Consider the following 20,076-nt stretch of genomic DNA (forward strand, 5'->3'; position numbering starts at 1 on the left):
TGCTCTCCCTTCCTCTCTTTCTTATGTTATACCTAAGCTAATTATTTATTTTAATTCAAATAAGAGCTCAGACCCATCCTATTAGAGTCAGACATCTAACAACACCTTAAGAATAGATCACTAATGTATGTCTTAATGTGGGCATGAGTACATAGAGAGAAGACTCCTCTATGAGAGTTAAGCCTAAATTGTAAACAATCCATGCCTATAGTGTATATAGCCCCTCCTATATACTATCCCTCCTTTCCTCCCTTCAGAAATCCTACTATCCCTTCACCCCCAATCCCAATTCGATATCCCACCTTATTAACTCTCTTTACCCTCAATTCCTCTTTTTTTACCCTCAATTCTTAACTCATTGGGTATCAAAACCAACCTCCTGCCCAATAAGCCATCACCCAGCTCCCAAGTGAAGGGACACCCACTCAGCCTCATATCTTGTTGCCTGGCAAGAAACTACAACCAACACTCCTGCTGACTCATGCTCTGTGGCCCTCCTTCTCACCCTCCCCCCAAATGTGGATTGTTGCTTGATACCAGATTCTAACTAAGCAAAAAGTTTCCACACATCATAAAAGGTCCTAGGGGAGAGAATAAGAGCACATACGGAGCCTGTAGCTATTCCCATGACGGTATACTTTAAGGATGGAGGAAACCCTATATATCTTAGGGCCAAGGGAATTCCCTTTCTAATCTCCCCAATATTTACTGTGCCTATGCATAAAAAAGCACAAATTAAATTTTCTTGTTGTTGCTGCTTTTTTATGTTTTGTTTTGTTTCGTTTTTATTTTGGGACCATATTGTTTGGTTGTTGTCTTTATTGCTGGGGTGATTTTTGGAGTTATTTTTGTTTGATTTTTTTTTTGTATTCTTGTTATGTTTTTCTTTCTTTTCCCTTCCTCCTCTTAAATTGATATTTATAGCCTCTGTCTAGAAGGACTCCTCATGGTTTTTTAGCTTGTTTGATTTTTGCCCCCCCCCCGCCCACTTTTTTTCTTTCCTTCTAACAGAATCACATAACTTGAACCTCTTGTTCTGCCTCACAAATTGAGGTAGAAATAATAGAGGGTACCAAGGCCAAACAGTTGTATGAACATTGAGTAGGACTAAGAAATGATCAGACTTAAACACCAAATCCAAAGCCAATGACAATAGAATCAATACCCAATCTACAACAAGATAGCCAGAGAGGGCAGGAAAAGTTCACTGAAGAGTGTCCATTGTCTCCAATCTTATTCAATATCAATATTGCATTAGAAGTCCTAGAAATAGCAATTAGGAAAAAGTAGGAAATCAAAGAAATACAACTTGGAAAAGAAGAAGTCAAACAATCTCTATTTGAGGATAATATGGTGATATACATAGAAAACCCTAAAGAGTCCACCAAAAAAGTTGCTAGAAACAATAAACTAATACAGCAAAATTGGTGGCTACAAAGTCAATACACAAGAATAGATTGCATTACTTTGTACAAATAATGAGTTTTAAGAGAAAGGGATCAAAGAATATATCCCATTTAAAATACTGTCCAAACCTATTAAGTACCTAGGAATCAACTTACAAAAAGAAGAGAAAGACCAAACCACAAGAACTTATAAAAACTTAAGAAAGAAATTGAAGACTTGAGAAAGTGAAAAGACATTGCTCATGTATAGGAAGAATTGATTTTTTCAAACTGACCTTCTGACTTAAACTGTGATATAAATCAATATAATCCCTATACAAATTCAGGTAATATAAGGTTGCACTGGTGAGGGGGGTATTCTTTTTTATAATTAAAACTCAACTACAAACATGTCTGTAATCATGGTGCTTAAATAAAGACATTATTTTTTGTTTGTTTGTTTTTTGGGACACACCCGACAGTGCTCAGGGGTTACTCCTGGATCTATGCTCAGAAATTGCTCCTGACAGGCTCAGAGGACCATATGGGATGCCAGATTTAAACCACTGACCTTTTGCATGCAAGTCAAATGCTTTACCTCCTTGCTATCTCTTCGTCCCCATAAAGACATTATTTTAAAAAACAAATTTAGATAACATTCTTCAAGGACATAGAACAGTCAATTATAAAGTTTGTGTGGAACTGAAAAATAATATTCAAACCATACCGAAAAAAAAGTAGGTGGCATTTAATTACCAAACTTGAAGCTAAACTACACAGCCATAGTGATCAAAACAGCATAGTATTAGAACAAAGACAGACTTTCAGACAAATAAGTCAGAATAAAATATCCAATGAAAACCCCCCAAATGTATAGTAAATTAACTTTTTTTTTTGTAAATTAACTTTTGTCAAAGGAGCCAAGATCATGAAATGGAATAAAGACAGCCTCTTCCTAAATGGTGTTGGGACAATTAGACAACCACATGTAATACATTAAAGCTTGGTCCATATCTCCCACTTTACACAAAAGTCAACTCAAAGTGGATCAGAGACCTTGGATCAGACCTGAATCCATAAGTTGCATTGATGAAAACATAAGTAAGACACTCCAAGACCTAGACCTCAAAGGTGTCTTTAATGATATGATGCCAATGGCCTTGTCTATATAATAAAATACGAATAAATTGGACTCCATCAAACTAAAAAATTCTATATGGCAAAAGAAACCTGGGGTAAAACTAAAAGCAGCTAGTTCAGTGGAAGAAAAGGAATTCACTAAATATATCAAATAAGGGACTGATAACCAGGATATACAAACTACTCACAAAGGTTAACCCCACAAAATCTAAAAACGCCATTATAATGGGGAGAGGAAATAAACAGACACCTTTCTGAGGAAGACCAACAGATGATCAACATATACATGAAAAATGCTCATCATTGCTTAACAGTAGGGAAATCAAAATGAAAATCAGACATCATCTGACACAAGTGAGAGTTGTACATATCAAAATATTGGCAACAATTTGTGTTGGAAGGGATGGAGTGAAAAGGAATTCCCATCCACAGCTGGTAGGGATCCTGTCTGCTCCAACACCTATGAAACAGTATGAAGGACTCTCAGTAAACTCATAACTGAACTGCCATTTGACCCAGATATCCTAATTATATCTATTCCCAATACAGAAAAACTTCATCCAAAATGATGTCCTTATACTGCTACTCATCAGATCATTCAGTACAATAGAGTTGGAATCAACCTAGATGTTCAACAAGAGATGGTGAATAAGTGGTACATATATACAATGGAATATGACATAGGTGTCAGGAATGATGCAACCATGTTATTCATGGATGCATGAATGAAACATAGATGAAACTGGAAGATAGCTTAAATGAAATAAATCAGATGAAGAAGAACTACAGGATGATATCACTTATATGTATCATTTGGAATAACTGCATGAAAAAATGCAGTTACTTAAATGGGTGTTATCTAGAACACTCTAGGCTCCAGAATATAGTATATAATATGTATATATATATATATATATACTATGCATATAATATATAAGAAAATAAATTGAGTGGAGGTATTTGAATTACTTGAGCATTTGACTCATTTCAAATATGAAATAGAACAGGGGCCAAGGGGGTTCAGGTACATTAGCATAGTTAAGAAAAGATAGAACTAAATATTCAAGTCAGAGTCAACAACTATGAAATCATGATATTCAAAATTTAGCAACCCAAATTAAACACAGGCCTGTTATAATGGCAGGCTGAGCAGAGGGTGGAGGTACGGAATGAAATATGAGAACATTGGTGGAGGGAGGTTGACACTGGTGGTGGGACTGGTCCTAAAACATTGTATGTCTAAAATCCAACAATGTATAACTTTGTAATTCACAATGGTTTAAATAAAAAACTTAAACAAACAAAGGGCTGGAGTAGTAGTAGAGGGATTCAGTTGCAATCCTTGCATCCCACCAACTCTGATTTGACTCCTGGTATTTCATAGACCCTGAGCATTACAGCTCTAGGTGGGCAGGTAACCCCCAGCACCACCTTTTTATATCCTCTCATTGAAGCCACATCCCCCAACACACAGCCATTCCCCCAAAGTTTGTTGAAAATCACTGGGAGTGGTTTCCAGGTTTTCTGAGCACTGTTTGGGAAAGGAGTTTCTGCCCTCCAAAAATTAAATTTAAATTCAATGAAGTTTATTAAAGTGCTTTGCATCTTACAGGACAAAATCCCATGCTCTATCATCTTACAAATCAGATACATTTACCAGTTTGTGGCTTTTCTCTCCACATTACAACATGGAGATGTCACAAATGTTTGTCACAGTTCAAGTTTTTTTTCCTAAAATGTTTATCTAATCCGCACTATAGGTATACTATCGTATACTAATAAGAACTGTAATATAGGTAAACATTCTTATATTCAGCAATCTCATTCTGAATATTACACAGAAAATTTTACTAAGCAGCCTCCCCATGCAACGACTTTTCTCTTTTCCTGACCCACCTCTAGCAAAATTTTCAATTCTGTCAACTACCCCCGTAGGCTACCAGTTAATCACGTTATCTCTTCGTACCTAGTATGTTGTTTGCAAAGTGTGTCAACTCTACTTTTTTTTTTTATTTGTTTGTTTTTGGGTCACACCCGGCAGCGCTCAGGAGTTACTCCTGGCTCTACGCTCAGAAATCGCTCCTGGCAAGGTCAGGGGACCATATGGGGTGCCGGGATTCGAACCACTGTCCTTCTACATGGAAGGCAAACGCTTTACCTCCATGCTATCTTTCCAGCCGCTCAACTCTGCTTTCAACACAACTAAGCTCATCCTCAAACAGTCTAATGTGTATTTATTTTTTAGCGTGGATGTGTACATGAGAAGCATTGAAGATGCAAATCGGCCATTATAAGAATGAGCATCATCTAACATTTCCTTCTACGTGCTTGTCTTGCCTCTTCCTCCCTTCTGCCCAGCATCTGTCATTTATTTCTCCGTCTTGCTCTCTGCCCCCACGCGCACTCGCTGACTCCCAGCACGCTGGTCAGCTCCTCAACCCCTATTGCGCAGGCTCAGTGGAATCCAAGCCAGCCCTGAGTCACCACCAGCTGCAGGTGGGAGCAGCGAAGGGGGCGGAGCGAGGCGGGGCTCTGCGGTGTCAGAAGGGGCGGAGCCGAGAGCCGGAACGGCCGGGCTATATCTGCGCCTGCGCGCCGCTGCCGCTGCGGGGCCAGTTGGGACGGAGACAAGATGGCGCTGCGAGCGATGCGAGGGATCGTGAACGGGGCCGCACCCGAGTTACCTATGCCTACCAGTGGGCCAGTGGTGGGCTCTCGGGAGCAAGCGCTAGCAGTGAGCCGGAACTACTGCTCCCAGCCTCGTCTCAGTGAGTATCATGGATCTTAGACGAATGTTGTTGCTGCTCCTTATAGCCTGCCCTAGCCCATTGCTCTTACGAACCAGCTGAGGCTAGAGGTTAAAAGCTGTTTTGGTTTTTTTTTCCCTTCTCAAATTCCGGGTCTCAGTCCCAAAATTTCATTTAGAGGAGCGAGAGCAGCAGCAGCAGCACTGACCGGAACATCTTTCTGGATTTGACTGGCTCCTGTCTCTTTGCTCCACCCTCTCCAATAAGCCTGGGCTGAGGCTGGCTTAAGGCTTGCTTCCTGCCTGCTGGCTCTTTTTGCATTCCTGGCTTGCCTGGCCCCCTGGCGCATCCAGGCGTCAGGGGTACATCTAGGGGTCAGGGGGGACATCCGTTCCCCCTCCCCTCCAGATTTGCGGATTTGGGGGCCTCTCTTCAGTTCTTGCGGTGGACTCCAGTGTCCAAATATCTCTGGCCTAAATTGTGATCAGGCCTCCTGGGACGGAAGGGCTGGCCTTGCACCTCGGGGCAGGGGTGGAGGGAAGATAGGTGTTTTCACTGAAGGACAGCAGGTATCAGAGAAGGCTACACCCGAAAAGGACCCCGAAGGCGATCTAGTCTGACCGTCTCATTTTACAGCGAGAAGCTTTTAAGGCTTGGGGAGGGCGAGGAGTTGGCCTCACTTTAGATGTCTCAATTGGCAAAGGCAGAACCGAAATGCTGGGTTATCTGAATTCTTACTGGACCTTTTCTACCGTCGCCTCGTCAATTATGCGTCAGTTTATCTAATTTTATGGCGTGTAAGGTTTTCTTGGAGAAGTTAAGTAGTTTTATTCAAATAGCATCTATAGAAAAGAAATGCCTGTGGGTCATGCCCAAGTGTTTTGATTGAAAAAAGTCTTTTAAGCGAACAACCGAGTTTGGAAAGAAATGCTCTTTTGAATACTAACCGATGTGATTTTACAGCCTCAGATTTCTTCCTTAAAAACAGCTTTCTTAGGCAGTAGTGAACCCCTAAAACATACTCTTTAAATTTTGGGGAAACACCCAAAACACGAGGGGTGACATAGAACTTGCTCTGGTTAGTTAATTGCCAGATGTCTGTCTGTAGTGGTTCAGTGATTAAAAAGTACGATATTTCAAAAGAAAGATTTTTAATTTGGGTGCTGCCTGCCTGACTGTTCCTTTCATGATCTGTCTGTCACTGGGTCATGTGACAGCACTGCAGCCTGGAGACTTAAGGGAAACACATGATTCTATGGTTAGGCGTGATGTGTTTTTCACAGGAGAATAATCTGAACAGTTGTAGACTAGAGTAAGTATTTCAGGAAATTGAATACTGATTTGGATATAAATTTAAGCATAACAAGATCGCAAATTCTCTTTAATTTATTTGGGTTTGCTTTGGGTAGAATAGCTATAAGGTAATCAGAAAAGATAATCAAGTTACAAAAGCCTGTTTTTATGTAATTATTCTTCAAGTTTTTGAGACCATAAATATTATTTTAAAACTCTTATGATTGGGCCTGAAGTGATAGCACAGCCGGTAGAGCATTTTTAGCTAGGAGTTTGACCTGGGTTGGATCCCTGGCATCCCTATGTGGTCCCGAGCCTGCCAGGAGTGATTATTGAGCACAAAACCTGAAGTAACCCCTGAGTTCCATGGGATGCGGCCCCCAAAACAAAATTAATTAGTTTTTAAAAACTCGATGATCAAGGTTAGCTTTTAAGGGAAATTCACTTTTGTTTTGAGGTCACACCACCACCACTGTGTAGGGTGCTTGGGATCTGATGAACCCCTGTTATTGGTGGGCATGCTGTACTATCTCTCAGGCCTGGGGCTGATTTCTTACAACCCTGAGTGCTAGAGCAGTAACTTAAGAACTGCAGATGAGATGCTTCCTGAAAAAGCTATTGCGACATTATGCTAAAATTGTGTGAACTGTGTGTGTATGTGCACAGAACAGTTTTTGATGTTAGGAATCTTGTAATCTCAGTGCCTAGCGTAGGTGTGTGTGTGTGTGTATTCTCAGTGCCTAGGAATCTTGTATTTTCAGTGCCTAACGTGTGTGTGTGTGTGTGTGTGTGTGTGTGTGTGTGTGTGTGTGTGTGTGCTTGTATTCTCAGTGCCTACCATGGGTGTGTGTCTGTGTGTTTAATTGTATGACCTACACTTATCCACTGTGTTCTAATGGTTGAGTATTTTCTTGGAATGGGAGCTAAGGGACAGTTTAGGCTACAGTGGTAGTCAGTATTCAGGGGATCAGGGGTCATTTTTGACAGTGGTCAGGGAGAAGGCAGTATCATATTGACCTTGGGTCAATGAGTTGGATTACTTAGTTATTGAGTTCCCTTTCTTAGCATTCTCAAAAACCTCAGTCTTCTCATAGTTATTCAAACACAATTGCTGTTAGCCTAATTATTTATATTACCATATTTTTAAATCCAGTAAATTATTTCCCTAAATAAATATTAACCTAAGTTTTCTAATTAAATATGATATGGATCTTTTAAAGTTACTGTGTAATTTTAATGAACAAAAGAGTAAAGTTTAAATTATTCATTAGCACTAATTTTTCCATCAACTGTGATATTTTGAATGTGATAACTCTCGTTGTTTTTGTAACTCACAGTCAACTAGCCTTTTGTTTCTTAAGAAATAAAGCAATTAGCAAAAGTTATACAAAGGCATCATTGGTCTGCTTTTTTCTAAAACCTGAATGCCCGCTGCTTAAGGGTGTGGACCTGTACTATTCTTGAACTATAGGTTTCTGTTTTTCCCGTGATGTGGAAACTGAAGAAGAGATTTCTTATTGTGCAATTGCTGTTGAATTTTCTTTTTGAAAGTTTCACAATCGTTGAGTGTTGTTAAAGTGTTGTTGAACTTATCTTATATCCTCTAGGAAGTAGAGGTCAGCTAACAAAATGTTTCTTAAAACTTTTGCAGATATTTCTTCAGTTCAGATTTTGTTTTTAAATGCTATTTCTTATTATCAGTTGGATTGTTCAGAATCAAATGAACTTTTTCCTTATAAATGTCTGCGTTTTTTTTTTTTGTGTGTGTGTGTGTGTGTGTGTGGTTTTTGGGTCACACCCGGCAGTGCTCAGGGGTTTTTTCTGGCTCCGTGCTCAGAAATTGCTCCTGGCAGGCACGGGGGACCATATGGGACGCTGGGATTCCACTGATGACCTTCTGCATGAAAGGTAAACGCCTTACCTCCATGCTACCTCTCCGGCCCCATGAGTTTTTAATTAAATTTAATGATGCTGTATTGTTAAATGTTATCAAACATCCTGGAGACGCAACTTTCTACTCAAGTTCTCTGTTTATAAAAACATTTTCAAAGAAGAGTGATGCTTTTATAGGGAATACACATGTTATTTATTAATGCTTTTGACTTTCTTGAAGAATATTTTAATGCCCATTGCAAGTTTAAACTGTTTTCTTTTGTAAACGTTGTTGAAATAAAGGGTGGTGGAACATGAGAGATAATACAGCAGCCAGAATATTTGCCTCACACTCTTTTCTATAGAAAAAGTGAAGAACTGGGGCTGGAGAGATGGTACAGATTAAGGCCTCTGGTACCACAGTTTCCTTGCCCCAGTACCACCAGAAATGATGGGGATGGATGAACTACTCTTTAAAGGTAGTTTACATTATTTTTGTTTAGTTTGGATTATAACATTTGTAAATATCAGTTTAATTTAAATATCAGTTTAAACCAGGTTTGTATCTGAAGGGCCTTGTGTTTTTCATATTTTTTAGTGAGGGGAAAACTAAATTTTCTCTTCTAGTGAAACTCTCAGTGGCTACCCTACATAGGAGAATGATTCTCTGCATTAACAAAAAACTATGGCCACAGGATACTTTGTACAGTAAGTTACAGACATGGGAAATTATTTTGAATAAGACACATAAAGCATATAAATTCTATATCCTTGGTTAAGTGACTTAATTTCAGAATCATTCTCTTCTAGACTTGAAATACTAATATTAATTCATGGATCTGTTATAGCTTTTAAATAATAATTCCTGAGAAGTATTAAATGTGTATGAATGGTAGTGCTATTATTAAATTAATAAAATGGTTTGTTTTCTGGTTTTTAAAAAGCTACATATATATTGTTTAAAGTTTAGAGACTTTTGAGGAACTAGAAATGTATGTTCTGTAGTAAAAGTCAACTTGATTTTCTGCTTCCTGGAAAAGCACTGACTAATGGGTATTTGGGGGGGGGGGCGGGGGGTCATGCATTTGCTCGTGACTGACAGAAAATCTTAAATTTTGAATGAATTTTAACCATGAGACTTTAAAGCATGGTTGTTAGAGAGGTGAACATTTTACAGAAATCATATGATTGACACTAACAAGTCTTGAAACTGGAAAGGTAATTTTCAGGATTTACAAGATACTGATGTTACATTTTATTTAGAACAGAGCTAAAGAAACAGTACAGTGGGTAACGTACTTGCCTTGCATGTGGCTTGCCGTGTTCACCCTTAGCACACCATATAGTCATCCAAGCTCCACGGGAACTCCAACCCGAGCGCAGAGCTAAGGAACTTTAAGTGTGCCTCAAAACAAACAAAAGTTGACTATAAATCTTTAAAACTATAACCTTCAAACCCACTGCCTTTTTCCTTTCCACTGACTTATGTAAAGATTTAGAAAAGGCTATGTTTCTATTTGAACTGGTTGCTAAGAAATTATGTGTCTCTTGGCAGTTTTACATAGCAATTTTAGAAAATCATTGGATTGGTCAATGAGATAGATAGTTTGGTGGGCAATCCCAGGTTCAGTCCAGGTGATCTGATGAGCTCTGCTAGGAATGATCACTGAACAAAGCCAAGAGTTAACTGTCCCAAACAACAAGTAAGAAAAAAGAAAATCATTGGAAAACCCAATCTTAAAGCTGAAAATGAGCACTCATTGGGTGGGGGGAAATAGCTCCTGGCAGAACCCAAACCCAGGTAGACTGTGTGCAAAACAAGCACACTTCTCCAGCTGTGCTATCTCTTTAGTTCAAAACAGAACTTCTTTTGATAGTAGGATATTATTTAACTATGAACCAAGCAGGAAATGTAAAGACTAGGGCCTTTTATTGTTTTGCTGTGGTGTTGGGGATTACATATTGAGATACAGGGCTGTACTAGGACCTCAAATGCCCAGGCAGCCATTTCCCAGCTGTTCTTCTGGGATCTATTAAGAGAATGATTAGTTATTTTCTGTTAACATCCATAAAATCTGTGACTTGCCTTTTATCTACTTTGTGTTTCTGTTGAGTTTATTTTATTTTAATTCTTGTACCTCCTTGCTTGAATAGGCTAGCAACTTAATCTGCATTTATACTAGAAATCTCTGTTCAAGACCTCTTATAGGTTTAGGAAGATGACTCAAAAAGGGCTAGAGTTTGGCATTTGAAACACCTACCACTCCAGCACCCATACTTTTTCTTGTTTTGTTTTGATTTGTTAGTTTTTGACTTTATTTTCCTTCTCTTTGTTCTTCCACTTTTCTCTTTCTTTTTCACACTTGTGGTTATTATTTAGAGATTTATTTTTATTTTTATTTGCCGGGTCCATTTTTTTTTCTTTTTTTCTTCCATTTTTTTTTCTTTTTTTTTTTTTCTTTTCTCCTTTCTTTTTTTGGTAGTTGTCACCAAGTTTTTTTCTCCCCTTTTTCTTATCCTTTTTATCTCCAATGACGGTGGAATGGATGCTCAATCTACAACAAGCTGTAAAGTGGAGACCAGTTGCACTAGCATACTGGGGGGTAGAGGAGGGAGATATGGGATGCATACTGGGAACAGGGGCTGAGGGAGGACAGCACTGGTGGTGGGAATGCCCCTCATTCATTGTACCATAAATGATGCAGTGAAAGATTTGTAATGCACTTTGGTCACAATAAAAATAAAAAAAAAAAATAAAATAAAGGGAGGGGACTAGAGTACTTTTGCATGTAAGAACCCCAGGTTGTATCCCAGTCACCATGTCTGAAACCATTTGGATTACACAGATCAATCTCCATCCAGTAGAGGTCAGTCGCTTAGAATGAAACAAACATTAAAACAGGCAGAGATGGATTGTCCGAGCGTCAGATTGCCTGGTCTTTTAGGCAATTTTATTTATTTATTTATTTATTTATTTATTTATTTATTTATTTATTTATTTATTTATTATCATTTCACACTCCCTAAAGGACATTGTTTAAACTAATAGACATTAGCAGACAGTACATGAAGGTCAGAGGCTCGGGTATTTTCTCACACAGCTAATCATAAGGCTCTCTTGAAATTATAAAATAAAGTTGTGACAATTTTCTATTCTGTAAAGTTGTGACAATTTACTATTCTATTTTTGTCCATGTTTTCCCTTTATCTAAAAGATCCTAAAGAATCCTTTTTTTTTTTTGGTTTTTGGGCCACACCCGGTGACGCTCAGGGGTTACTCCTGGCTATGCGCTCAGAAGTCGCTCCTGGCTTGGGGGACCATATGGGACGCCGGGGGATCGAACCGTGGTCCGTCCTAGGGTAGCGCAGGTAAGGCAGGCACCTTACCTTTAGCGCCACCGCCCGGCCCCAGATCCTAAAGAATCTTATACTATATTTTCCTGGCAGATATTTGTTATCTATCCTAGTCTCTTCTACTATTCTCTCCTTGGTGCACATTTGCAAACCTAAGACCTGAACCAGCATTTTCAACCACTGTGCCGTGGCACACTAGTGTGCCATGAGATATTGTCTGGTGTGCCGTGAGAAAAATTCCAATTTCTTTCATAACATATGGCTTTGGCTCATAAATAGACCAATCATTAGATTCTATGTTATGGACTATAAATATCAGCTTTGTGTTCAGCCAAACAGGCCCAGGTTTTGCACTGAGTAAGTGAACAGAAATATGGACAATTATAAAATACTTTATTATTTCATAATAAAGTCATTATAAAATAATTTCTTTGTGTTTATTTGATTCCTATTCAAGAGAATTACTTAATGTATAGTCAATATAGGCACAGAGTTAAATTTTTTTTAAATTTTCTAATGGTGGTGTGCCTAGTAGTTTTTTTTTTTTTTTCATGAAAAAAGTGTGCCTTTGACAAAAAAGGTTGAAAAATACTGACCTAAACTATTTTACTTAGGGGCATATCCTTAGGGGCTTTTTGATAAGGAGACATTCCCACAGCTGTACCAGACCCAACCAGCTCAGAATAGGTCCTGAGTATCACCAGGTATGGCCCAAACATAAAAAAATTTAGTTAATTCTCACATTCTTAGCATTCCTGTCCTCTTTAGTGTTCTTTTTTTTTTTTTTTTTTTTTTTTTTTTTTGGTAGGGGAGGGGCCACACCCAATGCTCATGAGCAGTTTCTGCCTTGATGCTTAGAGAATATTGGGATTACAACTGGCCATCCAATCAAGGTGTTTAATATTCAGAAGATCATAAAATGTAGGAGATCATATCTAAGTCTTCAACATGCAAAAGCATGCCAGTTTTCTTGGTTCTGTGTGTGATAGATTTGAAGGATAACTACCTACTTTCTAAAATGAGGAGTTTGATTAGTAGTACCTTATAGTCTGAAAGTTGATTCCAAGGGTATAATTTGCACAGAAAAATATGTGCCTAAATGTACTGTAACATTTGGCTTTTTTTTTTTTTTAAGAATACCTTTTACCCCAGCAGACTTACGTTTTCTTGTATTTAATTGTATGAGCTTTGTCCCTTCTTTTTTATTTTTAACTTGTAAGCAGACATGACTGTCCTAAGCTGTTTATTAGAATTTTACAAATGTTACTTTTTAGCGGTAATGGTAGAGCTGGAAAGTATTGTGCCTTCTCCAAGCTGCACAGCGAGAGCCACCAATAGTGTGGTGGAACTTGTGACCCTTTCCAAGACCACGGCTCTTGCGGCCTGCAGAAGTCAGCCCTCGCATCTCCATGTGCTTGTGGACTGTTTTTGTGATCCACTGGGTATCAGGATTTCTTCTGATAGTCTTATGGAATGGTTCGATGAGGATAACCTCGAAGAATTTGTATGTGGAATCTTCATCAACCCAGTAAGAATTCAGGACTCTCAGAGCCCCACAGTGGTGTCCAGCTCGTTCCTCTGCCACAGATTGAAGACTCTGGGCAAACTTGAGCTGGTTGACACCGTGATGCATGGCTTGCCATATGTTGCTCCCTCGGGCACTGGCCATTTGCGACCACCTCGGCACAACCATGGTAGATGACATAACCCTACTTCGCTTTGTAGCCCAGCCTGCACGCCTTATCCTGTCGGGTGGGCTGCGGAGCTTGTTGCAGGGCCGAGAGCTGGCAGCACTGCCAGCAGTACACTCGAAGGAGAAATTGCATCCCATTTGACTGCTGCTTCCTCCAGAGCTCCTGGATGTACTTGTAAGGGGTGCTTTGTCCCTTCTTTTTTTTTTTTTGCTTTGTCCCTTCTTATATATATATGTATACCCTTGCTTATATATTTTGGATATTCTACTTCTATAAGATTTTTGTTTTCTTTTTTTGTTTTGTTTTAGTTTTTTGTCTTGTTTTTGTTTTTGGGTCACACCTGGCAACGCTCAGGGGTTACTCCTGGCTCTACGCTCAGAAATCGCCCCTGGCAGACACGGGGGACCATATGGGATGCCGGGATTCGAACCACTGACCTTCTGCATGGAAGGCAAAGCCTTACCTCCATGCTATCTCGCAGGTCCCTTTTGTTTTCTTTTTGAGTTAAGGGATTGTGCTAAAAGTTTCCTGTGCTCATAATCTGCATATCTCTATTAGAGAATTCTCCTCTTTTTTGTAAATTGATTACCTCTAGCTGATTCTATCTCTGTTTCTGTTTCCTGGATTCTTAAAACAAGGAACCAAAATGTTTTGGTTGGATGAGAGTGGATTATGTATAAAATTATGATGATTTACAGGCATAAATTCAATAGAATGTCATATAAATAGGTGTTTCATATAAGTGTGATAAAGTAGAGATATTTTTTCTTGATGTCATACAGATCAATTAGTCCTATTCTACTATTGTCCTATTGACTAAAACAAATTTTTGTTTTCTTCCAGCATACAAGACAGTTTCTGGAGTCAATGGTCCACTAGTGATCTTAGATCAAGTTAAGGTAATAAATGGTTTGACCAAATATATGAAGTTAGAGATGTGATATTGTTAAATTCTTTTTTAGTATAATTAAATTCTTTCGTGTTGATTTTCTTTTTACTAGGGGCCTTTCCAGAATACTCTGGTAATCTGAGGGGCCACTGCAGGTAATAGTGATAGCCTACCTGTGTGGTACAGCCGGAGGGTTTGGTGCTTAGGACTGGTCGTGCTCCAGTGCTATATCCAGCCATACTTCAGAGTCTTTGTGGTATTAGGGATTGAACTCAACAGACTCCACATCTTTAGGCAGTCTCTTCTGGCTATGTTTCAACTTCTGTAATTTTGTACTTTTTATTTTTGGGTCAATACGCAACAGTGCTCGTTTGTTCCTAATACATTTGCCCTGGGCTGCGATTGACAGTGCTTGGGGTGGTGGGGAAGCACAGTGTGGTACCAGGTATAAAATTTGGTGCTCACATACACACAGCCTGCATTCAGCTCTTCTCCCTGGCCTTGTTTTGGTTTTTGTAAGCCATTCCTTATTCTTTTTTTTTTTTTTTTGGTTTTTGGGCCACACCCGTTTGACGCTCAGGGGTTACTCCTGGCTATGTGCTCAGAAATCGCCCCTGGCTTGGGGGAACCATATGGGACGCCGGGGGATCGAACCGCTGTCCGTTCCTTGGCTAGCGCTTGTAAGGCAGGCACCTTACCTCCAGCGCCACTGCCCGGCCCCAAGCCATTCCTTATTCTAAGTTTCAGTTAGTTATAGGAGATAAGAACTCTTCCTTGTCAGAAGCATTGTGATTCTGTACATAACTCTGAGTCCTTTGTCCCAAATAAATTAAAACAGAAATGGGGAGGGGTCTGGAGAGTTCATATAGTAGGTAGTATGAAACTGACCTGAGTTGGATCCCTGGTACCCCATATAATCCCTCAAATCCCTCGAGGAGTGAACCCTGATTACTGCTGTGTGTTCCCCTCCCCCAACAAAAAGTTCAATTTTATATAACAGGTTTATTAAAAACAGCAACAATATGTCTATTTTATAACTTACTAATATATGATCTTCTATAGATTTTCAAGTTAGAATTATTTTACTATTTATCTGCCCTGGTAAAGTTTTAAGATTTTTGAGTGAGAATTCCTAGCAAGGGTGGTTATCCTAATAACTTATTATATTGTCAGGATTTGTAGGGGCTTTTTTTTTGTTTTTTGTTTTGTTTTTTTGGGCCACATTCGGCGGTGCTCAGGGGTTACTCCTGGCTGTCTGCTCAGAAATAGCTCCTGGCAGGCACAGGGGACCATATGGGACACCGGGATTCGAACCAACCACCTTTGGTCCTGGATCGGCTGCTTGCAAGGCAAACGCTCTCTCCGGGCCCGGTTTTGGTTTTTGTTTGTTTGTTTTGTTTTGTTTTGTTTTGTTTTGTTTTTTGGTTTTGGGTCACACCAGCAGCACTCAGGGGTTACTCCTGGCTCTAAGCTCAGAAATCACTCCTGGCAGGCTGAGGGGACCATATGGGATGCTGGGATTCAAACCGTTGACCTTCTGCATGCGAGGCAAATGCCTTACCTCCATGCTATCTCTCCGGCCCCGATTTGTAGGTTTTTTTAAGCCACATCTATGCATAAAAGTTATTAACTTTAGTGTTATTTTAAAAATGTTGAGAACATTATAGTCTGTTACTGAATAAGCTGCCTCCTGTCAGCTGTATGATGAAAATCTCTTGAAAATAATAATATATAATGACTTCTCTAGAATAGTAATTTTATTTTGTTGTTGGGGTAGATCAGGAGGAAGGACATACACAATTACTAGTTTATGACTAGAAGTAAATGACGCAAATGTTTAGCATGTGACCTCTCAGAAAGCAGAAGATAAGTTGAAAAACATTTTTTTTAAAGGGCACAGTGGGGCCAGAATAACTGCTCTGTGGGCTGAGGTCACACTTTTAACAAGCTGGGGCACATATTCTCATCTCTGCATGGCCTATTTTCTCTTAAGCAAAGAGCCAAATCTAAGTCCCAAGAACTCCGTGATGTCATTCCCAAGATTAAACATAACAAGCTTATCTCCTGACCACTATTTTGTATTAGTCTTCTATTTGATTCAGGCAGACCACTCATGTTTTGTGAATGAAGCCTCATTTTTTAAGTACAATATAAGATAATTGTTCCTTGTCCTTTTTTTTTATTTAAACACACACCCAGTGCTGCTTTAGAGGTACTGTGTTTAGGGATCATTCCTGATGGTGCTCAAGGGAACCATTTTGCCTGTATGCAAAACAAGTATTTCAACTCATTAATTTGACTTTCTCCCACTCCTTATTCTTTATTCTTTTTTCTATATGTATTAGATTAATATTTTGCTCTATTTTTTAAAATATGAAACTTTAATATTAATGTTACTGACAACAGTTTAAAAATATTTACATTTTGGGCTTCAGCAATAGAACAGCGAGGGCATTTGCCTTTTATGAAGTCGATCCAGGTTCAGTCTCCCACATCCCATATGGTCCTCTAGGCCTGTAAGGAGTAATTCTAAGCACAGAGCCAAGAGTCATATCTGGCCACTGCCAGGTGTGGCACAGGAAATACTGTAATGACCTTCTGTAGCATTCTATAATGGAAAAATAAGTACAGAGTAAGTGCTGTGAAGGATAAGTATAGATACTCTGAGTAGTAGTATAAAACAGGTATTTGAGGAATTAATCATTTTTTTAAACACCTTGATTACATACATGTTTGTGTTTGGGTTTCAGTCATATAAAGAACACCACCCATCACCAGTCAACATTCCCCATCACCAATGTTCCAAGTCTCCTTCCTCCCCACCCAACCCCCGCCTGTACTCTAAACAGGCTCTCAATTTCCCTCATACATTCTCATTATTAGGACAGTTCAAAATGTAGTTATTTATCTAACTAAACTCATCACTCTTTGTGGTGAGCTTCCTGAGGTGAGCTGGAACTTCCAGCTCTTTTCTCTTTTGTGTCTGAAAATTATTATTGCAAGAATGTCTTTCATTTTTCTTAAAACCATATATAAAATATTTATATTTTTATATATATAATATATATAATAACTAATATTATATATTTCAAATGTTTGACTTACAATTTTATTTAAAATATGCTAATATATTAGATACTAGCAAAACTAGCTATTTTTTAAAGTTGATCCCAGTAATACAAATATGATCTGATATTAGAAAATAAATCAGTATCATTTTGCTCATTTATGGATTAAACCAGTGTTCTTCAACATTTTTACACTTGTATATCAGCATATGCCGTGCATAAGGCTGGCAGTTATAACCAAGGTAGGAGACCAGAGAGTACTGTTCCACATGTGACAGGCATTTGAGAACCATTGGAAAGGGTTTGTAATCTCAGTACATACAAAAACATCAAAGACAATTACTTTTTTCAAGTGAAAGATTAGGGGTTGGCCACACTAAACAGTGCTTTAAAGGGCTACTCCTGACTCTGTGCTCAGTTGCTCCAGAGCCATATGCTTTGCAGACGATTGAATCAGGTTCAGTTGGCCACATTCAAGCCACATGCATTAATCCCTTATGCTATTTCTCCAACCCCAAGTCTATTCATTTCTTTTTTAATAAAGAAAAGAGCTTCTTGAAAACAAAGAATGCATAAGCTTTTAACTTCTTACACAACATACAGCAAAAATTATGGAAGGGAAGAAAATATTTACACTTAGAACATAACTCATGCTGTCTGTAAGGAAAAGGAAAAGAATCCTACTATTACTATTTTTGGATATAATTAAATAGAAAATCTAAGACATTCAATAGATAAATTATCAAAAACAATGCTATAAAAAAGCTTCTGGAACCAGAGAGATAGCATGGACGTAAGGCATTTGCCTTTCATGCAGAAGGTCATTGGTTCGAATCCTGGCATCCCATATGGTTCCCCGAGCCTGCCAGGAGTGATTTCTGAGCGTGGAGCCAGGAGTAACCCCTGAGCGCTGCTGGGTGTGACCCAAAAACAAAACAAAACAAAAAACAAAATAACTTAAGCTTCATGGTCTATATGCTAAGAGTAAAGAGTCAGCTATAATATTAACTATTCAAAATTGTATACATCTTTGTTGAAATATAAAAAGGTATAAAATAAGTAGTTTATAATTGAAAGAATTCTTTGGAGACATAATAGAAGACAAAATCAATTGGAATAAATAAATATAAAGATTTAATCTGTAGAGGTTCAGTGAATTTAGCCCATTCTTTGCATGGATGAAGCTCAGTTTTTTTGGGTTTTTTTTGGGGGGAAGGTCATACCGGGCAGCGCTCAGGCTTACTCCTGGCTCTGGCTCTGCACTCTTCGGACCCAAAGCTCAGTTTTTTGGTTTTTTTTTTTTTTTTTTTTTTTTTTTTTTGGTTTTTGGTTTTTGGGCCACACCTGGTAACGCTCAGGGGTTACTCCTGGCTATGTGCTCAGAAGTTGCTCCTGGCTTGGGGGACCATATGGGACACCGGGGGATCGAACCACGGTCCGTCCAAGGCTAGCACAGGCAAGGCAGGCACCTTACCTTTAGCGCCACCGCCCGGCCCCAAAGCTCAGTTTTAATCCTTCACATCACATGGCCTCCACTGAGCACTACAATGAATGACAGTTAGTCACTGCACCAGAAGTAGTGGTACCAGAAGAAAACGTACTCAACTACAGATTTGGTCCACATATAAGCATAGTGTCAGTGGAGCAAAATTGCATCCTGAAATAGACTTTTACAAAGGAGAATTTGCTTGGTAAATGCTAAAAGTGATATTTCAGTTACAGAAAAAAAATTTTGTGCCACTCAACACATTTTATCAGGACTGTTTCTTCTCTTTAAAAAGTTACAGGAAACTGGAGTGATAGTACAGGGAGTAGGATGTTTGCCTTTCACACAGTTGAACCCATGTTCAATTCCCAGCATCCCATATGGTCCCCTAAGCCTTCCAGGAGTTATTCCTGAGTGGAGAGCCAGGCCAACCCCTGAGCAACCACAGGTGTGACCCAAAAACAAAGAGGGAGGGGAATAGAACTAGCTACCAAAACCAAATTTAGATTAAAAAGCTAGATTGAGGAAATTACAAGTTAAAAGAGAGAGAGAGAGAGAAAGGGCCAGAGTAATAGCACAGTGGTAGGACATTTTGCCTTTCATGCTGCTGACCTGGGTTCAATCCCTGGCATCCCATATGGTCCCCTGAGCACTACCGCTTGTGTGTGTGTGTGTGTGTGTGTGTGTGTGTGTGTGTGTGTGTGTGTGTGGAGAGAGGGGGGGGGGGGGAGGGAGAAGGAGGGAGGGAGAGGGAGGGAGAGGAAGGGAGGGAGGGAGGTAGGGGAGGGAGAAGAGAGAAGCTACTTTTTTGTATATCTACATGTGTGCAGTTGCGCATGCACACACAAATCTTTAGTTCTGTAGAAAACAGTAGTTTTAAAACTTTAAAACATACACATATGAGGAAAAATATATTAAAAGCATATGAAAATGGACTGAAGCAATAGTAGAGCGAGTAGGGCATTTGCTTTGTATGCAGTTTACCTGGGTTCAATCCCTGGCACTCATGGTCTCCTGAGCACTGCCAAGAATAATTCTAGAGTGTAGAGCCAGAAGTATCTTGAGCACTGTTGGGTGTGGCCCGAAAACCAAAAAAAAAAAAAAAGATTAGCAAATGCCTGTATGTTTAGGGAGTCTGAAGATATTGC

The 20,076-nt window shown here is 39.2% G+C and overlaps 1 protein-coding gene across 1 annotated transcript in view; it reads left to right on the forward strand.

The window, feature by feature from the left end:
- The first annotated feature begins 5,115 nt into the window (after nt 1–5,115).
- The window catches only part of ATP6V1B2 (ATPase H+ transporting V1 subunit B2), a 32,459-nt gene continuing 17,498 nt past the window's right edge, over nt 5,116–20,076 (forward strand). Inside the window, exons 1-2 of the mRNA XM_049770958.1 lie at nt 5,116–5,293; nt 14,329–14,384. Coding sequence (XP_049626915.1) covers nt 5,158–5,293; nt 14,329–14,384 — 192 coding nt within the window. The 5' untranslated portion in view covers nt 5,116–5,157. The remainder of the gene's footprint in view (nt 5,294–14,328; nt 14,385–20,076) is intronic.

Source organism: Suncus etruscus, chromosome 3, assembly GCF_024139225.1.
Source record: "Suncus etruscus isolate mSunEtr1 chromosome 3, mSunEtr1.pri.cur, whole genome shotgun sequence".
NCBI lineage: Eukaryota > Metazoa > Chordata > Mammalia > Eulipotyphla > Soricidae > Suncus > Suncus etruscus.